This window comes from Musca domestica, unplaced genomic scaffold, assembly GCF_030504385.1.
Source record: "Musca domestica strain aabys unplaced genomic scaffold, Musca_domestica.polishedcontigs.V.1.1 89, whole genome shotgun sequence".
NCBI lineage: Eukaryota > Metazoa > Arthropoda > Insecta > Diptera > Muscidae > Musca > Musca domestica.
The window spans coordinates 1,141,160-1,168,630 of NW_026712430.1; the positions used below are offsets into that span (position 1 = coordinate 1,141,160).

At 35.8% G+C, this 27,471-nt stretch overlaps 1 protein-coding gene across 5 annotated transcripts in view; it reads right to left on the minus strand.

Annotated features, from left to right (window-relative positions):
* Window positions 1–27,471, minus strand: part of LOC131806782 (solute carrier family 35 member F3-like) — a 97,757-nt gene that overhangs the window by 33,383 nt on the left and 36,903 nt on the right. For 3 of the 5 annotated variants that reach the window (XM_059131444.1, XM_059131446.1, XM_059131445.1), the window contains exons 2-7: window positions 19,364–20,407; window positions 14,797–14,975; window positions 14,484–14,612; window positions 14,020–14,209; window positions 2,000–2,089; window positions 1,630–1,759 (exon numbers count right to left, since the gene is read on the minus strand). In XM_059131444.1, the coding sequence (XP_058987427.1) occupies window positions 1,630–1,759; window positions 2,000–2,089; window positions 14,020–14,209; window positions 14,484–14,612; window positions 14,797–14,975; window positions 19,364–20,216 (1,571 nt within the window). In that variant the 5' untranslated portion in view covers window positions 20,217–20,407. Of the gene's footprint in view, window positions 1–1,152; window positions 1,223–1,629; window positions 1,760–1,999; window positions 2,090–14,019; window positions 14,210–14,483; window positions 14,613–14,796; window positions 14,976–19,363; window positions 20,408–27,471 lie in introns of all 5 variants that reach the window. The other 2 variants (XM_059131443.1, XM_059131447.1) reach the window with 1 other exon arrangement.

Consider the following 27,471-nt stretch of genomic DNA (forward strand, 5'->3'; position numbering starts at 1 on the left):
GGTGAAGATCGGTTCAGATATAGCTATAGCTCCCATATATATTGTTCATCCGATTTGTTGTATTTGTTACCTACAGCCCTAATATGCACTCCGTAAAAACGATATTCAGGGAAATATATCAAATACAGCTCAGAAATATCTTTGCCAAATTTTATCGAGATCGGTTCAGATTTGGATATAGTTCCCATATATGTTTTTATCCGATTTCAAATTAATTTCGCACCAAATGGGCAATACAAGTCCGAATTTAAAAGATACAAATGCTTCGGCATATTTAGTCCTTAGAATTTTAAATTATAATTATAATCATAGCGTGTATGATTGAATTCTTCTATAAAAACTTTTAATTGTTATGCGGAGCTCAACTAAATTAGCAAAGTGGTGTAGGGTATCATAAAATCGGCCCCGCCCGACTTTAGGACTTTCTTTACTGGTTTGGTTACAACCCAGTGCAGACTTTCAAAAGGCCGTTACATATGTATCATATTAAATGTAATTCTGAAAAATAAATGTTGCACAGCATGCATTCCATGCATCCAGATCCAGTCACACTTTGAAAAAAAGAGGTGCTTTTGCAGTTTGGGTTTTCGGTGAACGTGAAATATCTTTTACAAAAAATACCCTTACAGAAATATGCTCTAAAATTTTATTTGAGGTCTTCAGAAAGTAGAAAACCTTAATACTACATTGAGCCCATGTATTGAATATATATATATATACTCCGAAAAAGGTAATTCTTCACTTTATTTTGAATTTTATAAGAATACTATGTTTTAAATGTTATGAATATTTAATCCTTTAACAATACTTTTCATATTTCTTTCAAATCTTAAAACATTTATTCAATATCTTCAACGTAAGAACGTAGTCTTATGTCGATTTTTAAGAATTTACACACAACCAAACACATCTACATATATATTCGTGTGAAGTAAGCAGCAGCTGCAACAATATTCCATTAAGGATTTGCAAAAATTACAACACGTTTAACGGTTATATGAAAACGAAAGAGCATTTTCATATATTTTTTCAGATATTGCAATGTGTCGGTGTGAACACATTTATGTTTTTTTTCGTTACTAAATTTGTTGTTTTGCCTAAAATATTAAATATGCATGTATGTATGTATGTATCTTTGAAGGGGACTCCTACCGAATGGGTGTAGTGAATTTCGGCTAACTCACAACAACATTGATAACGCAGTATAGCACGACCACTTTTTCTGAAAGGTATTTTTGAAAATAAAACAAAAAAAGAAAAATTATTTTTGTTGGCTTTTGTTTTTTGATTCAAAAAATTCCAAATAATTTCATTCAATTGGATTGAATTGAAATAAAAGTAATCTATATATATATATAGAAAAATCACAGAAAAAAGAAACAAAATTTTATATATGTATATGTAATATGTTACTTTTAAAAATACAAATTTCGAGAGAAAAATACAAAAAATTTAATTAAAGAATACTTTATTTAGCATAATTTATTTACTTTTAGCAATTTTTTGTTTACTTAATGATTAAAAAATAATAATAAAATATCAAGGGAAGTGTTAATAATCAAAATGTTACAAGTGATAATTACACACACACACAGTGACAGAGTTACACACATACAACCACGAACTCACCTTAATAGACGTGTTATATAGTCCGGCCAATTCTCAGGAAACATTACCAAAAAGAAACCCACCGCAATCAAAATGACACCGGCCAATTTCATGCCAGCAAATGTAGCACCGTACAGGACAACATCCAAAGCTGGAAAGACAACAAGAAGAACAAGAACCAACCACACCAACAATGGCAACAATAAATTGATAGCAAATTAATTCAATAATCAACACTTTGTCTCTCATTCCTGTTTTTTTTTTTTGTTGTTCTCCAAAGGATAGAAATATCGCTTCGCCTCCCAAGAGACGATAAATCGAATAAATGATTGCAATTACAAGAAGCAGATGAAGAAGAACAACAGCAACAACAAAAAAGAGTTCTAATTACCTCCGGACACAGGAACAGCAGTAATTAAACCTAACGTAACGAACATATTGTAGGTAACAGCCGAGCTAAATTGCATTAGAATGTGAAACACTGCCGGAGAAGAAGAAGAAGGAAAAGAAAAGTGTGGGGGAGAGAAGACAGAAAAAAGGTTAATTATTATTTATGTGTTTTTAAATAGACAGGAGTAAATTGAAATGATATCTTGGATATATCTTTCTTAATTGTTTATTTTTATCAGTCCGTGTGTAACTCCTCGATATCATTATTGGTGTGCCATTAAACCTTTTTTTCATATATATTCATATATATAATACAAGTTAACTCCCGATGGAAATGGTTATTATTATTATAAATGGTTACACAAAGTCGGTCGTTTCGTTTGTAACTCGTGGAACTTATCATTTACTCATAATCAGCGTAAAAAAAAAACAAGATGATTTACACATGTCTTTCTAACGCTTAAAGCTGAAAACGCTTAAATATATAAAGTTTACATCGTATATACTATATTCCACAATATTTCTGATAGCAATACAGGGTGAGATAAAAATTGCAACAATGTCAAACGACATAATTTTTACATTTTTATACCCTCCACCTTGGAAAGGAGGGTATATTAACTTTGTCATTCCGTTTGTAACATCCTTAATTATTCGTCGTAGACCCCATAAAGTATATATATTCATAATCAGCATACAATTCTAAGTCGATTTAGCGATGTCCGTCTGTCTGTCTGTTGAAATCACGATACAGCCTACATTATTTGACGTAGAGCGCCAACATTTAGCAGAGCAATTTGTATTGTGTCTAGGATGATTGGTATTGAAAATGAGATATATCGGTCTACGTTCTGATATTATCCCCATATAACGGTACCTCCCGATATTCGGTATTTTGATGATTTATGCCACATTTTTTCACGGATTTGTCTGAAAATTGGTATTTGTAAGTCATAACGGGTCCCTGTACGTGTGGCAAAACATTGCATGTATAGGTCCACGTTTTGGTATAGCCCCCATATAAAGGTACCTCTCGATATTTGATATTTTTATTATTTTTGCCACATTTTTTCACGGATTTGTCTAAAAATTGGTATTTGTTGGTCATAATGGGTTCCAGCTCCGGTAGCGAAACATTGCATGTATGGGTCCACGATTTGGTATAGTCCCCATATACCGGTACCTCCCGATATTCGGTATTTTGATGGTTTTTGCCACATTTTTGCACTGATTTGTCTAAAAATTGGTATTTGTGAGTCGTAATGGGTCCTAGTTCGTGTGGCGAAACATTGTATGTATAGGTCCACGTTTTGGTATAGCCCCCATATAACGGTACCTCCCAATATTCGGTATTTTGATGATTTTTGACACATTTTTTCACGAATTTCTCTGAAAATTGGTAGTTGTAGATCATGATGGGTCCCAGTTCGTGTGGCGAGTCATTGTAATTATAGGTCCACGTTTTGGTATAGCCCCCATATAACGGTACCTCCCTATATTCGGTATTTTGATAATTTTTGCCACATATTTTCGCGGATTGGTCTTAAAATTGGTATTTGTAGGTCGTAATGGGTTCTAGCTCCGTTGGCGAAACATTGCATGTGTAGGTCCACGATTTGGTATAGCCTCCATATAACGATACCTCCCAATATTCGACCTTTTAATGGTTGTTGTCACATTTCTTCTAATGTTTCCTTTACTCTAAGGTGGAGGGTATTAAAAGTTTGGCCCGGCCGAACTTAATGTTTTTTTACTTGTTTTTTAATTTTATTGAAATGTCGGAAATAGCATATAATTATAGAATAAGCATAAAATTATAGAATAACAATTGGCACGAATTATGACCTTCAAACGGCCAATGAAGCCGTCACACGCTATCCGAATGTTGCTCTGCGTTATTATGGCTCATTCCCGGCGACGCGCTTGCTTGAGGTGATCGACACTTTGGTATTTTTAGTGCCAACCTTGCTTTCCAGACACAATAGTCCAACGGATTGGTATCCGGAGATTTTGGTGGCCATTGTGCGCTAAAAATGAAGCGAGGAACTTCATTTTGTAACCATTCTTGGGTGGCGCGTGCTGAGTGCGATGGTGCTGGGTCCTGTTGGAATGTTCAAGGTCTCCGGCTAAAATGTTTGCGTCCCTCCAGAATATTTTCGCCACATTTTCAGCTGACCTCATTGGCAAGAAAACCCGATCATTTAGTTTGTTTACAAACTGTTGGACAACGAATGTTTTCTCATTGGAGAAAACCAAATTTGGTAATTCACCATTGGAGAAACCCAAATTCGGCAGATCACCACTTTCGTCCAAGTGAAGCAACTCTTTAGCTATTTTAAGTCAATTTTCTTTCTGTTGCGGTGTAAGTTTTTGCACTTTTTTGAATTTCAATGGTTCATTTTCAATATTTGCGATTGGAATATTGTTCAGCTCACGAACCCTTTTTCGGCCACTGCGACGGGGGTTTCGATCAAAGAGTTTCTTTTCGAACCATTTCTGCTGATGTTGCTGTTTTCTTCCGTTCACTTCCTTGACGTCGGGCTACGCTACCAGTATCACGGTAACGAGCTGATACGAGACACAGAAGAAGACGACAGCCAAATATAGAGAAGTCACACTATCACGCTGGAATTCCATCACGAATAACTTTTTTTCTGGAAAATTTTCACCAAAACGCTTGTAAGCAATATACTGAGCTGTCGTTGGAATAATTTTTACAGTTGTTGGACGAGTGGCTTAGCAAATTACAGCAGTCTGAAATTGGTTGCAGTTTTTTCATCTCACCCTGTATGGATCTTCCTATCTCGCCGAACTGAGTCGATCTAGCTATGTATGTCCGTCTGTCCATGTTTATATGTAATCACTCTAAAGGTCGCAATTATGGCCCGATCTTCACGAAATTTAGAATTGAGGTGGGGCTAGAGCCAGAATAGAAGCCTATTGCTTTTGGAACTGATGGCATAATATTTAGGGATTGAAAAATTTCCTGATGTTGCAGTTGCTCTACAGGTCGCAATTATAGACCAATCGAAGCGGAAGTTAGCATGAAGCTTAGGGCTGGGCAGAAGCCTTCCCAGGTTGATGGGCATCGGGTGATATTTAGTGGGTAAAAATATACCATAACATTTGTGTTAAATAAAAGTCAAATTTTCAATTCAATTCCGACCGTTACGTAGATGTCGATAGTAAATATATCGGATATATATAGCGAAATATATACAATGTATATATACAAAGGAAGGGGATATGCTAGAATTCGTATATAGCATTTTCAGATTAAATGAAACCTTTTGCAATTCAAATGAAACTTTTTTCAGCGGGAATGAAACCTTTTGCAGTGGAATTGAAACCTTTTGCAGTGGAAATGAAACCTTTTGCAGTGGAAATAAAACCTTTTGTAGCGGGAATGAAACCTTTTGCAACCGAAATGAAACCTTTTGCAACGGAAATGAAACTTTTTGCAAATCAAATGAAACTTTGAGATTTTCGGAAGGAAAAATACCAAAACATTTTTATTTTTAGTAGGTTTAAAATTAAAACAACTAATTTTAACTAATATATAGTTAAAGAGGAATTTTTATTGATTATTAATGTCTATGTTTTTATAATTTTTTTCCTAAAGCTTCCATAAAACACAAGTGTAGATGCAGAAAGATTGAAAAAAGTTTTTCAAGGTATTTTTTTCAAAGGACCCGAATTAGGTACCTTTTTATAATCTCCTCCATGGAAAGGAGGATATATTAAATTTGTCATTCGGTTTGTTACACCTCTAAATATTCGTCGTAGACCCCATAAAGTATATACAATCATGATCATAGTTGATTTAATGATTTCCACTTATCTATCTATTGAATCTCCATAATCAATAAAGCTGCGAAGCGGGAATCCTTTATTAGGTAAGATTAATAGTATACTATAACTATAAAAAATTGTGGTAAAGCTTAATTTCACATTTCAGTCCAGGCCATACCTATAAAGGCCAACATTTGTTTAAATTTCTCTTTTTAGCGTTAAGCATTTGGAATTTAATAATATGGAAGCATTTTATATCAAATCAATAAAGAACCATTTGTTATTACAATAATAGAAAATTTAAGAAATAATATAAATAAATGTAGATATTTATAATCAATAAAAAATCCTCTTTTTCAATATTTTAGTTATAATTAATTGATTTAATTTAAAAACTACTGAAAATAAAAATGTTTTGTTATTTTTCCTTCTATAAATTTAAAAGTTTCATTTGATTTGCAAAAAGTTTCATTTCGGTTGCAAATGGTTTCATTTCGGTTGCAAAAGGTTTCATTTCCGCTGCAAACGGTTTCATTTCCACTGCAAAAGGTTTCATTTCCACTGCAAAAGGTTTCAATTCCACTGCAAAAGGTTTCATTTCCGCTGCAAAAAGTTTCATTTTAATTGCAAAAGGTTTCATTTAATCTGAAAATGCTATATCTCAAGAATGGCTGGACCGATTTTGACAAATTTTGTCAATTCAGAATGCCCTCTTGGCATAAAAGTATAAAATTTAAAAAAAAAAAATACATAAAAAGGTGTTATGGTGATGTTAATATAGATTTTGTAGTATTTTGTGAAATTTTTTTATTTTTTCATATTTTTTATAGCATGCGATTTTTTTTAATTTGACTTATAATATTGATGGGTATATTTTGTAATATTTTTTCACCTTGCTACACGAGGTGGGATTATTATGGACAGATTGCAATTATCGTACGATTCTCGCGAAAATTTTCACAGGTCTATTGTTTTCAAAGATGTTCGTAATATTTTTAGGGGTTGAAATGGATCAACAACTAAAAATGTCCCTGACTTTGCTGCCGTTATAAACGCCACAAATAGGACACGAAATCTTGCATAAAATTAAAGTTTAGAATAGCGGGTAGAATGGACCACTACTTTTTTGTGAAGAAATTTCAACATTTCCATTCTTATAGGCAAAATCCAAAATACACAAAAGGCGAACTTCTGGCTTTTTTGCAGATTTAGCCAAATATCGTAGACAAGCAAATCATATAGATGAGTCTAAATTTGGAGATACAGAGGGGCATCTTGCATTTGGAGATGATCGCAAAATATTTAGGGGTTCAAGTGAACCGCAAAAACAGAAAACATTTCCTGATCACACAATTGAAACCAATCGACACGGTATTTTGCATGAGATGAGAGTTAAGGACAGCGAAGAGGTCTAGTATTTTGGATTAAATCTGAGCTGTAAAATGGACCACAACAACTAACAACACGACGGAGTGCGTAAATATTGGGCAGTGCTCTATGACATAATTTCTAAAGCGAAATCTTCCAAAATGAATATGGACATAAGGGGGGTTCTAACATATTGTAGTGTTGAAGGGTATCACATGGCCGGAAAACTTTCCCATTAAGTGTGCAATTTGTTAATTATCTTATTAATTTTGTATTAACCGTATTCACTAATCAAACTTTAAATTTATTGAGTCCTGTATGAGGACTTGTCATATTGGAAAGATAACTGAATAGTGTATTTTTATACCCTCCACCTTGGAAAGGAGGGTATATTAACTTTGTCATTCCGTTTGTAACATCCTTAAATATTCGTCTTAGACCCCATAAAGTATATATATTCATAATCAGCATAAAACTCTAAGTCGATTTAACTATGTCCGTCTGTCTGTCTGTCTGTTCGTCTGTCTGTTGAAATCACGATACAGCATTACATTATTTGACGTAGAGCGCCAAAATGTAGCAGAGCTATTTGCATTGTGTCTAGGATGGTTGGTATTGAAAATGAAATATATCGGTCCACGTTCTGGTATAGTCTCCATATAATGGTACCTCCCGATATTGGGTATTTTGATGATTTATGCCACATTTTTTCACGGATTTGTCTGGAAATTGGTATTTGTAGGTCATAATGGGTCCCTGAGCGTGTTTCAAAACATTGCATGTATGGGTCCACGATTTGGTATAGTCCCCATATACCGGTACCTCCCGATGTTCGGTATTTTGATGGTTTTTGCCACATTTTTGCACTGATTTGTCTAAAAATTGGTATTTGTGGGTCATAATGGGTCCTAGTTCGTGTGGCGAAATATTGTAATTATAGGTCCACGTTTTGGTGTATAACGGTACCTCCCGATATTCTGCATTTTAATGGTTTTTGCCACATTTCTTCTAAGGTTTCTTTTACCCTAAGGTGGAGGGTATTAAAAGTTTAGCCCGGCCGAACTTAATGTTTTTTTACTTGTTTTGTTCTCTTTCCGATACTTGTTAGTTACGTTTCTACTCGTCGATATCTAGTAGTCACATAATTATTGGATATGAGACTGAGATGTATATGGAAACCTTAATTATAGCTTTTTTGCATTGCAAACCTATGATTCCCTCTGAGAATTTCAATATTTGGCGTAACTGTGTTTTCAATTTAAAATTTCACACAATATGTAGTTTCTTGTTAATTATGTCAGCAATACTAAGGTAAGGTACAAAAGGAAGGCCGCCCCAAGTTAAAAAGACCTACACCCAGAAGGAAGAATAGGTAGACTTAGGATTTCTGTGTTCTTAACAAACCAATTTTGATTACACCGTGCGGCAATATTTAATTTTTCAATATCGAATAATATTATAAAGTAGAGCTCAAAATATGAAACAAACGGTTCAGCGTTTTGAACATTTACTTAGAATTTACTTAGAAAGTCCTAAAGTCGGGCGGGGCCGATTTTATCATACCCTACACCACTTTGCTAATTTAGTTGAGCTCCATTTAATAATTAAAAGTTTTTTTTATGGGAGAATTCAATCATACACGCTATGATTATAATTATAATTTAAAATTCAAAGGACTAAATATGCCGAAGCATTTGTATCTTTTAAATTCGGACTTGTATTGCCCTTTGGTGCGAAATTAATTTGAAATCAGATAAAAATATATATGGGAACTAAATCCAAATCTGAACCGATCTCTATAAAATTTGGCAAAGATATTTCTGAGCTGTATTTGATATATTTCCCTGAATATCGTTGTTACGGAGTGCATATTACGGCTGTAGGTAACAAATACAAAAAATCGGATGAACAATATATATGGGAGCTATAGCTATATCTGAACCGATCTTCCCCAAATTTGGCATACTACCTTCTAGACTAAATTCGGTCGTATGTGCCAAATTCCATCCCATTCGGACAAATATTAGACGTTTGGTTTTGAGAGCTATATCCAAATCTGAACCGATCTCGATAAAATTTAGCAAAGGTATTTCTGAGCTGCATTTGATATATTTCCCCAAATATTGTTGTTACAGAGTGCATATTACGGGTGCGGAGGACAAAAATAACAAATCGGATGAACAATATATATGGGAGCTATAGCTATATCTGAACCGATTTCCATCAAATTTGGCATGCTTATTTTTAGGCCTAATTTGGTTGTATGTGCAAAATTCCATACTATTCGGGCTGATATTACACGTTTGGTGCACAATAAAAGGCAAATCGGGCCAAACAAATGTTGTTTGCAAAATTTCATCTCAATCGGATAATAAATGCGACCTGCATTTTGTTCACAAGAATACATGGACAGACGGACGGACTGACATGCATAAATCAACTCAGAAAGTGATTCTATGCAGATCATCAAAAGGAACTATGGGTCTATCTCGTTTCCTTTTGCCTGTTACAAACAAATGCACAAAGACATAATACCCTGACCACCTTGTGGTGTAGGGTATAAAAAACATCGGCGGGTATGTTCGCTACATTTTTAAAAAAAAAATATTTGAGTTGAGTTTCTTCGAAAGCCATTCATTTTGAGCATATATTGTCACCGGCATTATTACTGGATAATATCGGGGGAATTTTAGTAAACTAAAGTAACCCTCAGCCAAGTCATAAAAGGTATCGTTTAGGTATTTTCTTTCAAAAATTCCTTTTATATGTGATCGTATCATATCGAAATATTCTACAAAATTGCTCATCATAAAAGTTAACTATAGATCTCAGGATTCACAAAGAAACCAAAACCTACTCAAAATCTCGGAAATTGGAAAAGAAAATAAACAAATTTTAGGGTTAAAGTAGCACTCATTAAAAGTTCCATAAACCACAGTTTTAGGGGGAAGACGTTCTACCTAAAATTTACAATGAGTCGGCAAATATATAAAATCTGCATCCATATCGTATATCTACAAAATAGCTAAATCAATTTTCACGATAAAAATATTTCTTAATTCTTTTGATAAAATGTGTGTTATTCTTTTTTAAGTTGTTGTGTAAAAGTAATATAAAACAGAGTTTTAGAGAAACAGTGTCGGAATAAATCATACATCAAAGTAAAATACTTCTTTACGAAAATTGAATTGAAAATTAAAGTGATTCAAAACTGAGTTTTTTTTATGCCTTCAGCCAAATTACTGTATTGCTGAGGGTATAAAATATGATGATACAGCCAAAACGTGCTTAATTTAAATAAGAGTTTTAGACCCTAAGTCTCTTTGGACCAAATCCGTTTCAGGACATTTGGAGTCGATCAAGTGATGACCTTCCGTACGTCTGTCTATCTGGCTGGTGCGCACGATAACCCTCGAAGGGAGTATCTGATTTGGTCAAAATTTGGTACATCGTAATATTATTGTCAAACTTAGATCGAGTTCGGTGATGGGCAATATCGTTCTGGTACCTCAACCACAAAAGGTCAAAATTTTCAAAGCAAAAAAATATTTTACTGCACAGAAAGGGAAAGGATATTCCGATTTAGCTACAAATCCTAATATTTACATTAGCCCCAGGTAAGATGCGAAAATTGACAATATCGGTCCACTCCATCGAGCACCTCCACCACAAAGGGTCAAAATTTTGAATAATTATAACTCATATAAAATGTTATTTAAGAGTTCGATTGTCTTCACATTTCACACATTCCATTATTTCTACTAACACAAGATCTGCTGTAATAATCGAAGGTACCTCCCAAAAATTTAAATTTTATATGCACACATCTATTTATCGATTACTAATACAGCGTGACGAAATTTGGAACTAAAATAAAATTTCCAAATTATATTGAAATCTGTTCAGATTTGGATATAGCTTCCACATAAATTGTCGACCTATTTCGTTTATTTAATGCACCAAACACGAAATGTATGTTCGACTCCAATGAAATTTGGATTGAGTGACGGAATTTGAAACTAAAATAAATTTGCCAAATTATATTGAAATCGGTTCAGATTTGGATATAGCTCCCACATATATTTTCGACCGATTTTGTTTATTTTATGCACCAAACACGATATGTAGGTCCAATTTCAATAAAATTCGACATGAGTGACTAAATTTGTTACAAAATTAATTTTTTTCAAATCTGAACCGTACATACATATTTGATGCACCCAACGCGATATGTATGTTCCATTCCAATGAAATTCTGATAGACGGACGAAATTTGGTACCAAAAAGAATTTTCCAAATTATATTAAAATCGGTTGAGGTTTGGGTATAGCTCCCATATATATATTTCTGTCGAGTTCACGCTATGTATCTCCAATTTCAATGAAAGTTGGAATGTGTATCGGAATTTGAAACGAACATACATTAGCTAAATTACATTGAAATCGGTTCAGATTTGGATATAGCTACCATATATATTTTTGGCCGATTTCGTTTATTTGATACACCAAACAAGATATGTATGTATGTTTGATTCAAATGAAATTTGAAATGTGTGACGCGATTTAATCAGAAAATACATTTGTCAAATTTTAAATATTTTTATCTGTCATAACTTGCGAAACAAGTCAGCGATTCTTTACAACTTGCTATATCCAAATATTTCTCTCAACCAGAAACTTGAGATGAATATGGAATTTATGGTTTCGAATAATGTGGGATTTAAACCGCGGATCTCGGTGTGCAGCCAACTAGAAGTTGCCGTCTCAACGTTCAGAGCCATCAACCCGTCTTCCTGAAGCAGCACTAAAACAAGTGTATGCATTGGAAGCAATGCAGTTGTTGTGGACAAAAAATCCATCACTACAAGAACAAACTTTGCTGTGAAAAATATCTGCTAATAGAACTTGAGTCGAACTTGGAGAGTTTTGTGTTTAATTCGTATATGCTAAATCGCAATAAGTTCGAAAAAAATACTGTTTTCCAGAGAACGGCCCTTGTAAGCCATCATCCACACCAAATATGCCTGATGAGGCGCTGAACCAACGGTGAAGCGCGTCGCATTTTCACTGCAAATTTCAGATCATTAAGCTCGTCTCGAAAGAGAAACAAACACATAAATCATAAACATATGATCTTCGCCTTAACAAGGCAAAACTCAAGAATTGAATATAAATGTTCGATTTTCTTGTAATTTTGTCCATATCAATATTATTATCTGTATTAGATGAAGTATGAAAATGGAATACTTCGGTATATATGGCAATCACTCACATTTCAACGTTTTTTTAAAAATTATCACATATCTCATATAAAGGGAAGGAAGTAGTCGATATAAAATATGATTTTTGGCCTTGAAAATATCACGATGAACGATTTGTTTTTGTTGAGCGAATTTTTGTTCACAGGAGGATTGGCATGAGTTGGTTTCAACATGACGGCGTTACTTGCCACACAGCGCAAGCTACATTCGATTTTCCAGTAGTAAACAGATTTGGACGGGTGCATTAGCATTAGTTTTTTACCCTCCACCATTCTATGGAGGGTATATTAGTTTTGTCATTTCGTTTGTAACTCCGCGAAATATTCATAATAGACCCCACAAAGTATATATATTCTGGATCAGCGTAAAATTCTAAGACGATCTAGCGATGTCCGTCTCTCTCTGTCTTTTGTAATCACGCTATCTTTCGAACGAATTGAGATAGAAGGCTACAATTTTGCACCAGTAGACAGGTTAAGTTCGTAAATGGGTTATGTCGGCCCACGTTTTCGTAAAGCCCCCATATAACGGTACCTCCCAATATTTGGTATTTTCATGATTTTGCGACATTATTTACGGGATTATTTCAAATTTCTTATTTAAAGTTCATAATGGGTACCACAGCCTAAGACAAAACTTTTTGTATGCAGGTCCACGTCTTCGTATAGCTCCCATATAACGGTATCTCCCGATATTCGGTATTTTGATGATTTCAGCGACATTATTCACCGGAATTGTAACAAACTTCTTATTTAAAGTTCGTAAAGGGTACTACTGACTATGACAAAAAAACACGTCTTCGTATAGTCTTCATATAACGGTTTTCGATTAAGTGGTTGTTTTCAGATTTTTTTTTTTAATTTTTTAAGTTGCTTTCAAATGGTGGAGGGCATTAAAAGTTCAGCCCGGCCGAACTTAGCTGCTTTTTTAATTGTTTGCACTCTCTTCGCTTTAAGTTAACTTGCATGTCAGACATACGGAAGTGCCTAATATATATGACATGGTTGAATCGAGCCAAAATATGGGGTCCAAATCACTTATTGCAAAAAAAAAAAAAAAAAAAAAAACAAATGTTTGTCTGAATTCATAAGTCACCATTCTTGTTTTGAAAACAGATTTTTTCCGTAAAAGCTTTGGTAGGAACATCTTTTAGCAGTAGTGCTTGACAAATTGTTTTCCCATTTTAGTGGCAAATATTCTACTAAGATAAGATTGCTGATCTATCTAATTGTCAGAAAAGTCAAAAAATATCTAAAAAACATGTATCATCTAAAAGTGGAAGATGTTTTCATCTGAAATTGTTACCATGCTAAATATCGCACCTCTTAATATATACTGCACGAGTTTTTCAATTTCAAGAGTGTCACTTTAAAACATACCGTTACCAGTTACCAATTTAACACCTCCGGGAATTGAATATTATGCAAACTTATCCGACAACCGAAGTAACGTTATTACCCGCTTAAGTCAACTTTTTAGGCTGATTGTTTGCGTCAATTTTTAAAAAACACAAACGCACGACGGACAACTTGTCAAATCAAACATTTATCCATCAATCCATCCATTCATCCGCCCTTCTTTCCTTTCTTCTTTCCACTTACCTAATAACAATATACTGGCAATCAATAAAATAATCCAAGGCATACGATCCGATGGCATTATTTCCGTTCCCGTCAAATATAATGCCACACATATTGGCCACATGAGTAGAGCGTTGAGAAAGCCCAGCGTTGTGAAGGCAAACGCAATTTGTCCAACCGGTGGATCGCCCATCACTTTGCGAAACATGACCTTGATTAAATATTAAACAAAGAACGGGACAGAGAGGACGAAACAAAAAGACAACAATAATTATACGAAAGAAAAAAAACTACGTTAAAACAACAACAACGACAGAGAAAACAAAAAATTTAACAATTTAACCAGTCAGTCTAGCAAGTAGCTAGCCATCATCAATCGATGGCTAAATAAACATATGACTGGCTATGTGACCGATGGACTGATGACTGCCCAACTGACTGATTGCTATGACGGGATACCACAGATGTTAGGAATGTCAACATACTCGAAAGACGGCATAACAGGCGGCTGCCAAGGTGGCCAAAACCACCCCACTTAGTGTCGGACTTTCCGTAATACCATCCATGTACGCCAGCAATGCGATACCCGTATCACAGAGAATAACAGCAACAATCTGTTTGGGAAAAACACAAAAAACAAAAACAAAAACAAGAACAATTAGACACACAAAAAATAATGTTTGTCATTAATACAATTATACACTATTAGGTTGTTGTTGTTGTCGTTGTACTTGCATTAAATGTTACATTTTAATTTCAAAACAAGACAAGTGCCAAGCCCAATAACCGTTCACTTACCCTCACGCCCACAAACTGCTCGTGCAGTATCACCCAGGACAGCAGGTAAACGCATGCCACATTGGTGGCAAACAAGGCCATAGCATCGGTGGCAAATAAGACACGCAGAGATAACGTATAAAGGTAAGTGGTTAAAAGCCATAGTATACAAAATGATAGGCAGCGATTAAGAAAACGTCCTGCAAAAACAAAAATGGGGAAAAAGACACACAAAGAGAATTTAGATAAGTAATCTGTAATAACATGGTTGGGTGGTAAAATGATATGACTGATGACTGATTCATCAACGCCCAGGCCGCACGAAACGGCTAAAGCTAGAATCTTGAAATTTTGAGATAAAGCTGGTTTTGGGAAATTCGGTAAAAAATTCTATTTTATGAACGGATACAAATAAAATATATATATATCCTGGATTAGCGTAAAATTCTAAGACGATCTAGCGATCTCCGTCTGTCTGCCTGTATTATATATTATCGCTATATTTCAAACAAATTGAGATAGAAAGCTAAATTTGCATACATTCATAGTTTACCAGTAAATGGGCCATGTCGGTCGACGTTTTCATATAGCCCCCCATGTAACCGAACCGCCCGATATTCGGTATTTTCATGATTTTACCGACATTATTTACCGGACTTATTGCGAATTTCGTATTTGAAGTTCATAATGGGTTCTACAGCCTATGACAAAAATGTTTGTATGCAGGTTCACGTCTTCGTTTAGCCCCCATATGACGGTACCTCCCGATACTCGATATTTTCATAATTTTTGCGACATTATTCAAAGTAATTGTAACAAATTTCGTATTTAAAGTTCGTAATGGCTACTACAGCCTATGACAAAAAATTTCGTATACAGCTCCACGTCTTCATATAGTCCCCATATAAAGGCTTTCATTTAAGTGGTAGTTTTCGAACCGATGGAGGCGAAAAATTTCAAATTGCTACGAGAATCTAGTCTGAGACAATGGAATGGTATAAGGAGTTGGTTTTGGGGTGGCGTACTAACGGTATTAAATAGTACTAAATTTGGTACAATTTAATTTTTGGGTGAAAGGATGAATCTGAAATGTTGCATTGGAATCCCTGTTGTTGGGAGGTTTGTGATAAAAAAGCGGAAATGTGCACTACAAGTGCAAGAAAAGTACAAAATAGTTCTGGGTGAGATGAAAAAACTGCAACCAAGTTCATTTATAAGCCACATGTCCGACAGCTGTTAAAATTATTCCAGTGACAGCTCATTATATTGTTAACAAGCGTACCAAAGAATTTTGTGAGAATTTTCCGGAAAAAAAGTTGTTCGTGATGGACTTCAAGCGTAATAGTGTGATTTCTTTATATTTAGCTGGAAAACCACAAGTGGCTATCGTTAGAGCACTCCAGCATTTAAATGTGAATAAATCTTTTGTGTCTCGTACCATCGCTTGGTACCGTGATACTGGTAGCGTAGCCCGACGTCAAGGAAGTGGGAAGGAAGAAAACAGCAACATCAGCAGAAATGATTCGAAAAGTAAAGAAGCGACTTGATCGAAACCCGCGTCGCAGTGGCCGAAAAATGGCTCGTGAGCTGAACATATCGCAATATTCCATTCAGCAAATATTGAAAAATGAGCTCGGGATAAAGCCATTGAAATTCCAAAAAGTGCAAGAACTAAAAAGTTGCTTCGCTTGGCCGAAAGTGGTGAACTGCCGAATTTGGTTTTCTCCGATGAGAAAACATTCGTTGTCCAGCAGTTTGTAAACAAACAAAAAGATCGTGTTTACTTGCCAAAGAGGTCAGCTGAAAATGTACACCTTCGGTTGGCCATCAGAACTCAAGCGCCGGCCATTGTGATGCTGTGGGCCGCCATAACAGCCGATAGTCGCTCTCCGCTCGTATTAATTGACCGTGGCATCAGAATAAATGCCGAACATAATCGCGAAAATATTCTGGAGGGTGTATTAAAGCCTTGGGCACGCAAACATTTTGGCCGCAGACCTTGACATTCCATCAGCAATCAGCACGTGCCTCCCAAGAATTGTTACAAAATGAGGTTTCTCGCTTCATTTCCAGCGCACAATGGCCACCAAAATCTCCGGATACCATTCCGTTGGACTGTTGTGTCGGGAGTATTTTGGAAAGCAAGGTTGGTACTAAAAAATACCAAAGTGTCGATCACCTCAAGCAAGCGCTTCGCCGGGGATGGGCCAAAATACCACAGAGCAGCATTCGGGCAGCGTATGACGATTTCATTGGCCGTTTGAAAGCCATAATTCGTGCCATAGGTGTCCAATTCGAAAAAATCTAAACTTATTCCACAATTTGATGCTTTTTCCGACATTTTGCTTCTATTCAATAAAATTCAAAAGAAAATTTAAAAATTATGGCTTTTGTCTTTGTTGCGGTTTCTTTTATCTCACCCTGTAAAGTGCTTGATATCTGAAGTTTGGAATTAGGGTCGCTGTGCAAGTGTAGCCTGGACATATGGAGGTTGAAATATGTACTATTATTGTACGAAAAGTGCTGAATGGTGTTATATTTTGTATCGGGTGTAGGGATAGAGAAACAATTCTTAAATTGGATATTTAGATTACAGATCGTATCTGTATTTAAGATTTGGCAGCGGTATGCAAATGCGTCCCATTATTTTGTATTAAAAATAAAAAATTGTACTAAATTTAGAATTGGTTGAGGGAAAATGACTGGAAATCTTGAAATTTGATTTTGAAGTCCCTGTTGGTATCTGGAATTAAGATATGAAAGTGGTTTTTTGAAAAGTGCATTATATTTTTTCGAAAAGTACTAATTTTGGAGAGGTGTAGATTGTTTTGAATATGGGTACTAAATTTTGTATTGCTGGCAGGGATAGAGCTGAAGTTCAGATTTTTATACCCTACACCACAAGGTGGTCAGGGTATTATGTCTTTGTGCATTTGTTTGTAACAGCCAAAATGAAACGAGATAGACCCATAGTTCCTTTTGATGATCTGTATAGAATCACATTTTTAGTCGATTTATGCATGTCCATCTGTCCATGTATTTTTGCAAACAAAGTACAGTTCGCATTTATTGCCCTATCCAGATGAAATTTTGCATAAATCATTTGTTTGGCCCAAGGACGAACCCTATTGCTCCCATATATCTTCTTCCGATTTGCCTTTTATTGTGCACCAAACGTGTAATATCAGTCCGAATAGTATGGAATTTTGCACGTACGATCAGATTGGACCTGAAAATAAGTATGCCAAATTTGATCGAAATCGGTTCAGATATAGCTATAGCTACCATATATATTGTTCATCCGATTTGTTGTTCCGCAGCCGTAATATGCACTCTGTAACAACAATATTTGGGGAAATATATCAAATACATCTCAGAAATACATTTGCTGAATTTTATCGAGATGGGTTCAGATTTGGCTATAGCTCCCATATATAACTTCGTCCGATTTACCTTTTATTGTACACCAAACTTCTAATATTTGCCCAAATTGGACGAAATTTGGCACTTACGACCGAATTGAGTCTAGAAGCTAGCATGTCAAATTTGGTGAAGATCGGTTCAGATATAGCTATAGCTCCCATACATACTGTTCATCCGATTTGTTATATTTGTTACCCACAGCCGTAATATGCACTCCGTAACAACGATATTCAGGGAAATATATCAAATACAGCTCAGAAATATCTTTGCCATATTTTAACGAAATCGGTTCAGATTTGGATATAGTTCCCATATATATCTTTATCCGATTTGAAATTAATTGTGCACCAAATGGGTAATACAAGTCCGAATTTAAAAGATACAAATGCTTCGGCATATTTAGCCCTTTGAACTTTAAATTATAATTATAATAATAGCGTGTATGATTGAATTCTCCCATAAAAACTTTTAATTGTTATGTGGAGCTCTACTAAATTAGCAAAGTGGTGTAGGGTGTCATAAAGTCGGCCCCGACCGACTTTAAGACTTTCTTTACTGGTTCAATCTATTTCAGCACGTTGAAATGGTTTTGGATAGAAAAACTATTTGTGCGTCCATTGTGGTTTTGCTAATGTCTTCCTCGGTAAACTTCAAAATGAAAGATTTTTGGACAGTTTTTGGTGTAAAAGTCAACATTTTCGTATCATTCTATCCGAAAAAGGAAAAATTGAATTATATATAAAACCTTGAGGGACTCAAAACTTTTGGAACGAATCTAAGATTTAAAAATGCTTTATCGTCGTAAAATTTTTACATATTCCAATCTCTCCTAATCACAGCCCTGTTAGACCCACTTGCGAAATTCCAATCTTGCCGATCACTAAATAACAAGACACTTAATAAAAAGTTCTAGCTCTAATTGATAGCTCAATAACCCTTTGGTACGTTTGATATGGTACATAATCGACTTATACGAAGTTTGTATAAGATTCCCTATTTTCAAAATGTTGTAACAAAATGAACTTCTACTAAATTTCATAAAAATGTTCCGATATGGAAAATGTAATCTTTTGTGTGCGGATTCTGATTCTTCATATTTTTTCAAATGCTCGTTCACTGAAATCAAAATTTTAAATTAATAAAAATCAAATATTATTCCACTCACCTATAGTGAACCCCCGATCTCGGAATCCCCTCAAAATATCACCCAGGATCTCGCCTGGCTTATCACATTTTCTCAACGATATTCTCCCCAGCACATAGATGGGGAAAAACAACAGCGAGAAATTTGTGAAAAACCAAGCCGCAAAGAAGGGAGCACTAAAAATATTCGCCTGCTTTGGGGTTTCTGGTGGTATACTGAATATTTTTGTGGCATCCTCAACATCCTCCAGACTGAGCGTGTGATCGTTAACCGGCAGCAGTGAATCAATGCCCAACTCAATGCCCTGTATGTCGGTCACAAAGTCCAATTCATCGACGGCCAATGAATCGATGTCATCGATTGCCGTCATGTATGTGCTGCGATTTAGATATAGGAATTTAATGCAGTGCGTTGCCCCCACCCAGGACGCCGTGACCAGGATGGTGACACAAACACCGAAATACATTTTTTGTGCCAATTCGGAGCAGCAGGTCTCTCGGCAGGCTTTAAGGCGGGGAAAACGAGTTGTTGCATTGTCATTTTGACCAGCTTCGGTGGTGGGCGAGTCGGTATCGATGCCACCACTTGTGCCACCGGCACCTGTTGTTCCACCACCGCCGGCACCGCCACCACCTCTTGCCGCAGGAACTGTACAGGATGATTCAGGATGTATGGTAATAACTTCATTAGGATCTTGTTGGCTAGACGATATTGAGTCTTGGTGGGTTATTTGAGGATTGCTTGCATTGAGTATGTTGGTAAAGCCGCCTCCATATGGACCATTGGGCGAGTCGCCCGTTACCACAACGGAGGGCGTGCGAACACGATGCTGTTTGGGATTGAAGATAGCAGGTATTTCGCCGTCTCGCGTCATCCTCGGTTCGTTGCTGCTGCTATTGCTGCTGATGTTGTTGTTGACAACGTTAGTAGCCACCGTTGCTGTTGTGGGTCGTCGAACCGAATTTTCAAGAGAGTTCTGTTTATTGGAGATTTTTCAAACATATCGAGTGGATGTTGTGTTTCGACATTTAATCATTATGTTCGATAAGTGTGAGAAGAAATTGACTGAAAATAGAAGAGAAGAATACAACATGTTATTTTATGTATTCAATTTTTAAGGCATTTTCTTCAAAGGGGCCTTGAAGACCTTTTGAAGGACTTCTATAGATAGAGATTCTTTTGAAGTTATTCTATAAACAGAAGACCTTGCGAAGGTCTTCTTTAGACAGCAGAACTTTTGAAGATCTTCTATAGACAAAAGAACTTTTAAAGATCTTCTGTAGCAGAAGATCTTGCGACGGTCTTGAATAGACAGAAGAACTTGAAGGTCTTCTATAGACAGAATACCTTGAAGGTCTTCTATAGACAGAATAACTTGAAGGTCTTCTATAGACAGACTACCTTGAAGTTCTTCTTTAGACAGAAGGTCTTTTTTAGACAGAAGAACTTTTGAAGATCTTCTATAGAGTAAAAACCATTTTAAAGTTTTCTCTAAACTTAATACCGCTTAAGGTCATCTGTCTTAAGAAGGTCTTCTGCCTAGAGAAGGTACTCTACAGACAGAATACCTTTTAAAAGTTTTCTAAAGACAGAAGACCTTGCGAAGGTCGTCTTTAGACAGAAGAACTTTTGAAAATCTTCTATAGACAAAAAACCATTTTAGGGTCTTCTCTAAACTTAATACCGTTTAAGGTCATCTGTCTAAAGGAGGTCTTCTGTCTAGAGAAGGTATTCTACAGATAGAAAAACTTTTGAAAGATTTCTAAAACAGAAGACCTTTCTAAGTTCTTTAATAGACAGAAGGTCTTTTATGGAGGGAAAACCTTTCAAAGGTCTTTTAAGGACAAAAGACTTTTTGAATGTATTCTATAAATCGTATAGAGACAGAAGCCGTTTTTAATGACTTCTGTAGTCAGATGTCGTTTTTTCTAAGACCTTGCGAAGGTCTTCTATAGACAGAATACCTTTAGAAGGTCTTCTATAGGCAGAAAGCCTCTTAAAGGTTTTCTATAGACGGAAGACATTTTGATGTTCTTCTAGAAACAATAGATCCTTAAAGCATACATATAATACCTTCTGAAGATCTTTTATTGATGGAAGATTTTTTGAGGTCTTCGATAAATTAAAGATAGATGGAATACTTTAAAATACTTCTATAAATAGATAGCCTTTCAAGGAGGTGATTTAGATGACATCTTTCAAAAATCCGAAAGAAGATTTTCCGGAGAGGGCAAATTTTCAAGTTCTTTTCACAGCAGAACTTTTAATAGTCTACTCTAGAGGACCGAATCTCTTTTAAAACATTCTTAGATAGAAAAAAGTTAAAAAGCAGTAAGTTCGGCCGGGCCGAACATTGAATAGCCTCCACCATTTGTAACGAATTTGGAAATTTTCAAAGAAAAAATAGAATCCCTTAAAAATTCCGTTAAAATCTTAAAAATACCTAATACAGGGAATTACCGTTATTTTTAGGTTTATAAGAAGACGTGGTCCTGCGTAGGAAATTTTCTGTCACAGGCTGTAGTACCCGTTACGAACTGCAAATACGAAGTTCGAAACAATTGCGGTGAATAATTTCGCTAAAATTACCGAATATAGGGAGACCCCGTTATATTGGGGCTATGCGAAGATCTAGACCTACATAGTCAATTTATCGAAACAGGCTGTAGTACCTATTAGGCACTTCAAATACGAAATTTGAAACAATTCCGGTGAATAATGTTGTTGAAATCAGGAAAATAGCGAATATAGGGAGGTATCGTTATATGGGGGTTACACGAAGACGTGGACCTGCATAGGCCAATTTCTGTCACAGGCTGTAGTACCAGTAACAATTTGCCTATACGAAGTTTGAAACAATTGCAGTGAATAATTTCGCTAAAATTACCGAATATAGGGAGACCCCGTTATATTGAGGCTATGCGAAGATCTAGACCTACATAGTCAATTTATCGAAACAGGCTGTAGTACCTATTAGGAACTTTTAATACGAAATTTGAAACAATTCCGATGAATAATGTTGTTGAAATCAGGAAAATAGCGAATATAGGGAGATATCGTTATATGGGGGTTACACGAAGACGTGGACCTGCATAGGCCAATTTCTGTCACAGGCTGTAGTACCAGTAACAATTTGCCAATACGAAGTTTGAAACAATTGCGGTGAATAATTTCGCTAAAATTACCGAATATAGGGAGACCCCGTTATATTGAGGCTATGCGAAGATCTAGACCTACATAGTCAATTTATCGAAACAGGCTGTAGTACCTATTAGGAACTTCAAATACGAAATTTGAAACAATTCCGGTGAATAATGTTGCTGAAATCGGAAAAATACGGAATATAGGGAGGTATCGTTATATGGGGGCTACACAAAGACATGGACCTGCATAGGCAAATTTCTGTCACAGGCTGTAGTACCCGTTACGAACTGCAAATGCGAATTTTGAAACAATTTCGGAGAAAAATGCCTCAAAATACCGAGTATAGGGAGATACAGTTATATAGAGGCTTTACGTAAACGTGGACATATATAGCCCAATACTTAAGGTTCTGCCGACCAAAGACACATCTGAGTAAAATTTTTTCAACGTACTTCAATTCGTTCGGAAGCTAGAATTGTTTGTTGATCAAGAATATATACAGGGTTGCCCATATTCGACGGACCCATTTTTACCATTAACCAATACATGCCACGGGAGCGCTCTGAAATAGTTGAAATTTACATTCAACAGAAGAAGTCAATTGTAAAAAAAAAATGTGAGAAGTGCGCCTTCTAAGAACACCATTAAGCGTTTATACGAAAAATTTCGACTGGTAAGGCTCTTTCTAGTCCGAAGAGGCCATATAAAAGTCGACCAAGGCGATCGGCCGAGAATATCGCTGCCGTACGAGCCAGTGTTGAGAGGTCCCCCAGGAACACCCCAAAAACGCCGTTCTCAGCAGTTGAGCATGGCTCGGCATTTGTTCCCGTACAAAATTCAATTGACGCAAAGAATGTTGCCTGTGGACAAGCCTCGTCGATTGGAATGGGCCCAAAGGTCCGTCGAATATGGCCAACCCTGTATACTTTGTGGGATCTAAAATGTATTTTTCGAGGTGTTAGACACGGAATGACAAACTTAATATACCTTCCATACTATGGTGGAGGGTATAAAATTACCGTTTAACGGTCTTCAATAGAAGGGAATGCCTTGGTACCGTTTATTATGGTACGGTCTTTTATAGAACAGTAGATCTTAAAATGGTCTTTATTAAACATGTTAAATATTTTTGGGAGATCTCTTACAGGAGTTTTAAAGACGCAATGTCATTGAAAAGTCTTCTTAGGACAGAATTTATTTTACAAATTTATAATAAACTGAAGATCATCTATGGACAGAAACCCACTAAGCGGCTTTAAAGTATTTTTTTAGACAAACGCCTTAAACATTTTTTTCTTTGACATCTTCACCCATCTCCACCATGGCGTATTAGTGAATAATCAAACATATCACTTATACGCACCCTTGTGCAACATTTAGCAAAATAAATTATTCAAAACGAAAATTGAAATTTGATTTGAAATGAAATGACCACGTTAGCATTAGCAAACAAGGCTATAACATGCACACAATTATTATTCCAATGCTCTTGGCATTGAAATCGGACGGATGTCATCGTCTTTTATGGCTGGCTGTCGACTTCACAACAAGAAATCGAAAGACAAACAACTAAGCCAAACATCCATAACTAACAACAATGGCCACGTTTAATGGTCTCCATTATACACATCCAAACATCCATGAATTTGTCCATCCATCTACATAGTATACGTAATCCTGTTGTGAGAGAGCCAATGAGTTTTTTTTAATGTCTTGCCTCGGGTCAAAATTTTGGCCAGTTGTTGTCGTTGTCGTTGCTTCGTTTCCATTTCTTGTCATGTTCAGAGTGGGTCATTTTTGTATGAATTATAAATAAATCGAGAATATTTATAAACTCATCTAACGAAGACTGTATAGACCGGAAACTAGATACAATGTTCGGGTTGAAGGTAAGACAAATTAATTGAAAATGTGTTTTTTGTGTAATTGGAATTGTAAATATAGAAAAGGGGAGGTCAGCAGGGAATGTAAAACATTAGAATGGGAGGTGTAAATGTTGTACATATGTAACAGGTAGATATTATATGTATACTCTGAAATTATGTTATCCTACACTACTATGCATATTTACATAAGGAATTTATGAGAAGTAGTACCAACTGTGATATATTTTGAAGGCCTATTACGGCTCTAGATAAGTTATAATTTGAGACCCAAAGGGACTAATATATGGGAGGTACAATCTACTCTGAATCGATTTCCTCTAAATTTGACGGAGACATTTGTGTCTCTAAATTAAAAAAATATATATCGGAACTATAGCAATATTTTTACAAAATCCATTTGGTTTGGGCTGTTATTACACTTTTGTTGCACAATGCACGTGAAATTGAATGAAGATATATTCGGAAGCTAAATCCAAATCTGCACCGATCTTTATAAAATTTAACAGAGGTATTTGTTGTATGCTGTATCTGATAGTTTTTGTGGAGTCCATTTTACGACTGTGAGGGATTTAAATACATAATCGGATGAAGTGTAGATATGGGACCTATAGCTATAAATGAACGGATTTTCACAACTTTTGATACAATTTCCTATAGGCTGCGTAAACCGTGAGTCCTAAAATTGATCCGATTTGGGCTGAAATGCAGTTAGTGCACAATAATTGTAAAATCGGACAATTCTCTATATTGAAGGCATATCCAAATCTCAAGTGATATTCACAAAAAGTAGCAAACAAGTTTCTAAAATTCATCCGATTCGGACCGATTAAAATCGAATGACACTACGTATGGGAGCTATATCTAAATCGAAACCAGGGTTCAATGGGATTCGGCTTTGGGTAAAATTTTATCTAAAGCAGTTGATTAATGTCACCTGCATTTTGTTCACAAAAATACATGTACAGTGATTGATGTCCGAACAAGCGGACATCAATAAATCGATTCAGATAGTTATTGTAACCATGAGTCTGTATCGTCTCCTTCTACGTATTACAGAGACATAATAACCTGTGCCACTGTGTGGTGTACGCTCGTGTTAATCGTGAAAATATCCTGGACGGTGTAGCCTTGGGCTACACAACAGGACTCACCACCATGGAACTCAGCACACGCCACCCAAGAATGGTTTCAAAATGAGGTTTCTCACTTCATTTTCAGCGCACAATGGCCAACAAAATCTCCGGATACCAATCTGTTGGACTATTGTATCTGGAGTATTGGGCACGAAAACATTTTGGCCGCAGACCTTGTACATTCCAACAGGACTCACCACCATCGAACTCAGCACACGCCACCCAAGAATGGTTTCAAAATGAGGTTCCTCACTTCATTTTCAGCGCAAAATGGTCACCAAAATCTCTGGATACCAATCCGTTGGACTATTGTGTCTGGAGTATTTTGGAAAGCAAGGGTGGCACTAAAAAATACCAAAGTATCGATCACCTCATGCAAGCGCTTCGCCGGGAATGGGCCAAAATACCACAGAGCAACATTCGGGCAGCAGAGCCACACTCATTGGTCGTTTTAAGACCATAATTCGTGCCAAAGGTGATCAATTCGAACAAATTTAAACTTATTTTAAATTTGATGCCAGTTCCGACATTGTTTGTTTTCATAAATAAAATTTAAAAATTATGGCGTTTGACTTTGTTGCAGTTTTTTATCTAACCCTGTAAAATATCTGAAATCGTCTATTCCTATATAAATTTGGGACCCACAACAAATCAAAAATTGGTTTAGATTTTTTTTTTGTTTTGTACAGAAAAGAAGATTAAATTCATGTGAATCTCGAATGCCAAATTTCATCCAATTTCGTTGACATCTTTATAAGGCAGCCTTCTCACAATATATGCATTAGTAGTGGTGTAAGACTCTCTTGCACTGCCAAATCAACAGCAAATGAAAATCGAGAGAGAATCGGTGTGCTTGGTTTATACTTTTCCGTTTGAGGCTGCTCATATCTGTTATATGGTTATTTTACTAAAATGTGAACCGATTTAGGAATTTTTGTACACCCAGTTGAGGTAGCCAAATGATAAATGGTAAGGAAACTATTTTTTCTATGGTATACAATTTCACATATTTCCATATAATAGGGTAAGTGTACCAGTAGTCGGTACTTTTAAGATTTTCGATTTTTCAATCTTTCAATATTCTGAGTGAAATCTTTCAATTGCAGAAAAATAAAGTTGTTCAGATTCCAAATTTTAATTAGTTTTCGAAATAATAAACAAACATTTAATTTGTTTCAATTAAATTACCAGAATTTGCAGTTTTACTAAAATAGAAGTTTTTGTCAGTAGTCGGCACAATTTTCCAATGCTCGGCATGTCTATTTGCCAGTAGTCGGCATATGGTATTTCAGTAAAAAAAATATTATTTTGTATATTTTTATACCCTACACCACAAGGTGGTCAGGGTATTATGTCTTTGTGCATTTGTTTGTAATAGGCAAAAGGAAACGAGATAGACCCATAGTTCCTTTTGATGATCTGCATAGAATCACTTTCTGAGTTGATTTATGCATGTCAGTCCGTCTGTCCGTCCGTCCGTCTGTCCATGTATTTTTGTGAACAAAATGCAGGTCGCATTTATTATCCGATTGAGATAAAATTTTCCAAACAACATTTGTTTGGCCCAAGGACGAATCCTATTGAAATTGGAGATAATCGGTAAAAATTTAGATATAGCTCCCATATATATCTTCGTCCGATTTGCCTTTTATTGTCCACCAAACGTGTAATATCAGCCCGAATAGTATGGAATTTTGCACATGCAACCAAATTAGGCCTAAAAATAAGCATGCCAAATTTGATGGAAATCGGTTCAGATATAGCTATAGCTCCCATATATATTGTTCATCCGATTTGTTATTTTTGTCCTATGCAGCCGTAATATGCACTCTGTAACAACAATATTTGGGGAAATATATCAAATACAGCTCAGAAATACCTTTGCTAAATTTTATCGAGATCGGTTCAGATTTGTATATAGCTCCCATATATAACTTCGTCCGATTTACCTTTTATTGTGCACCAA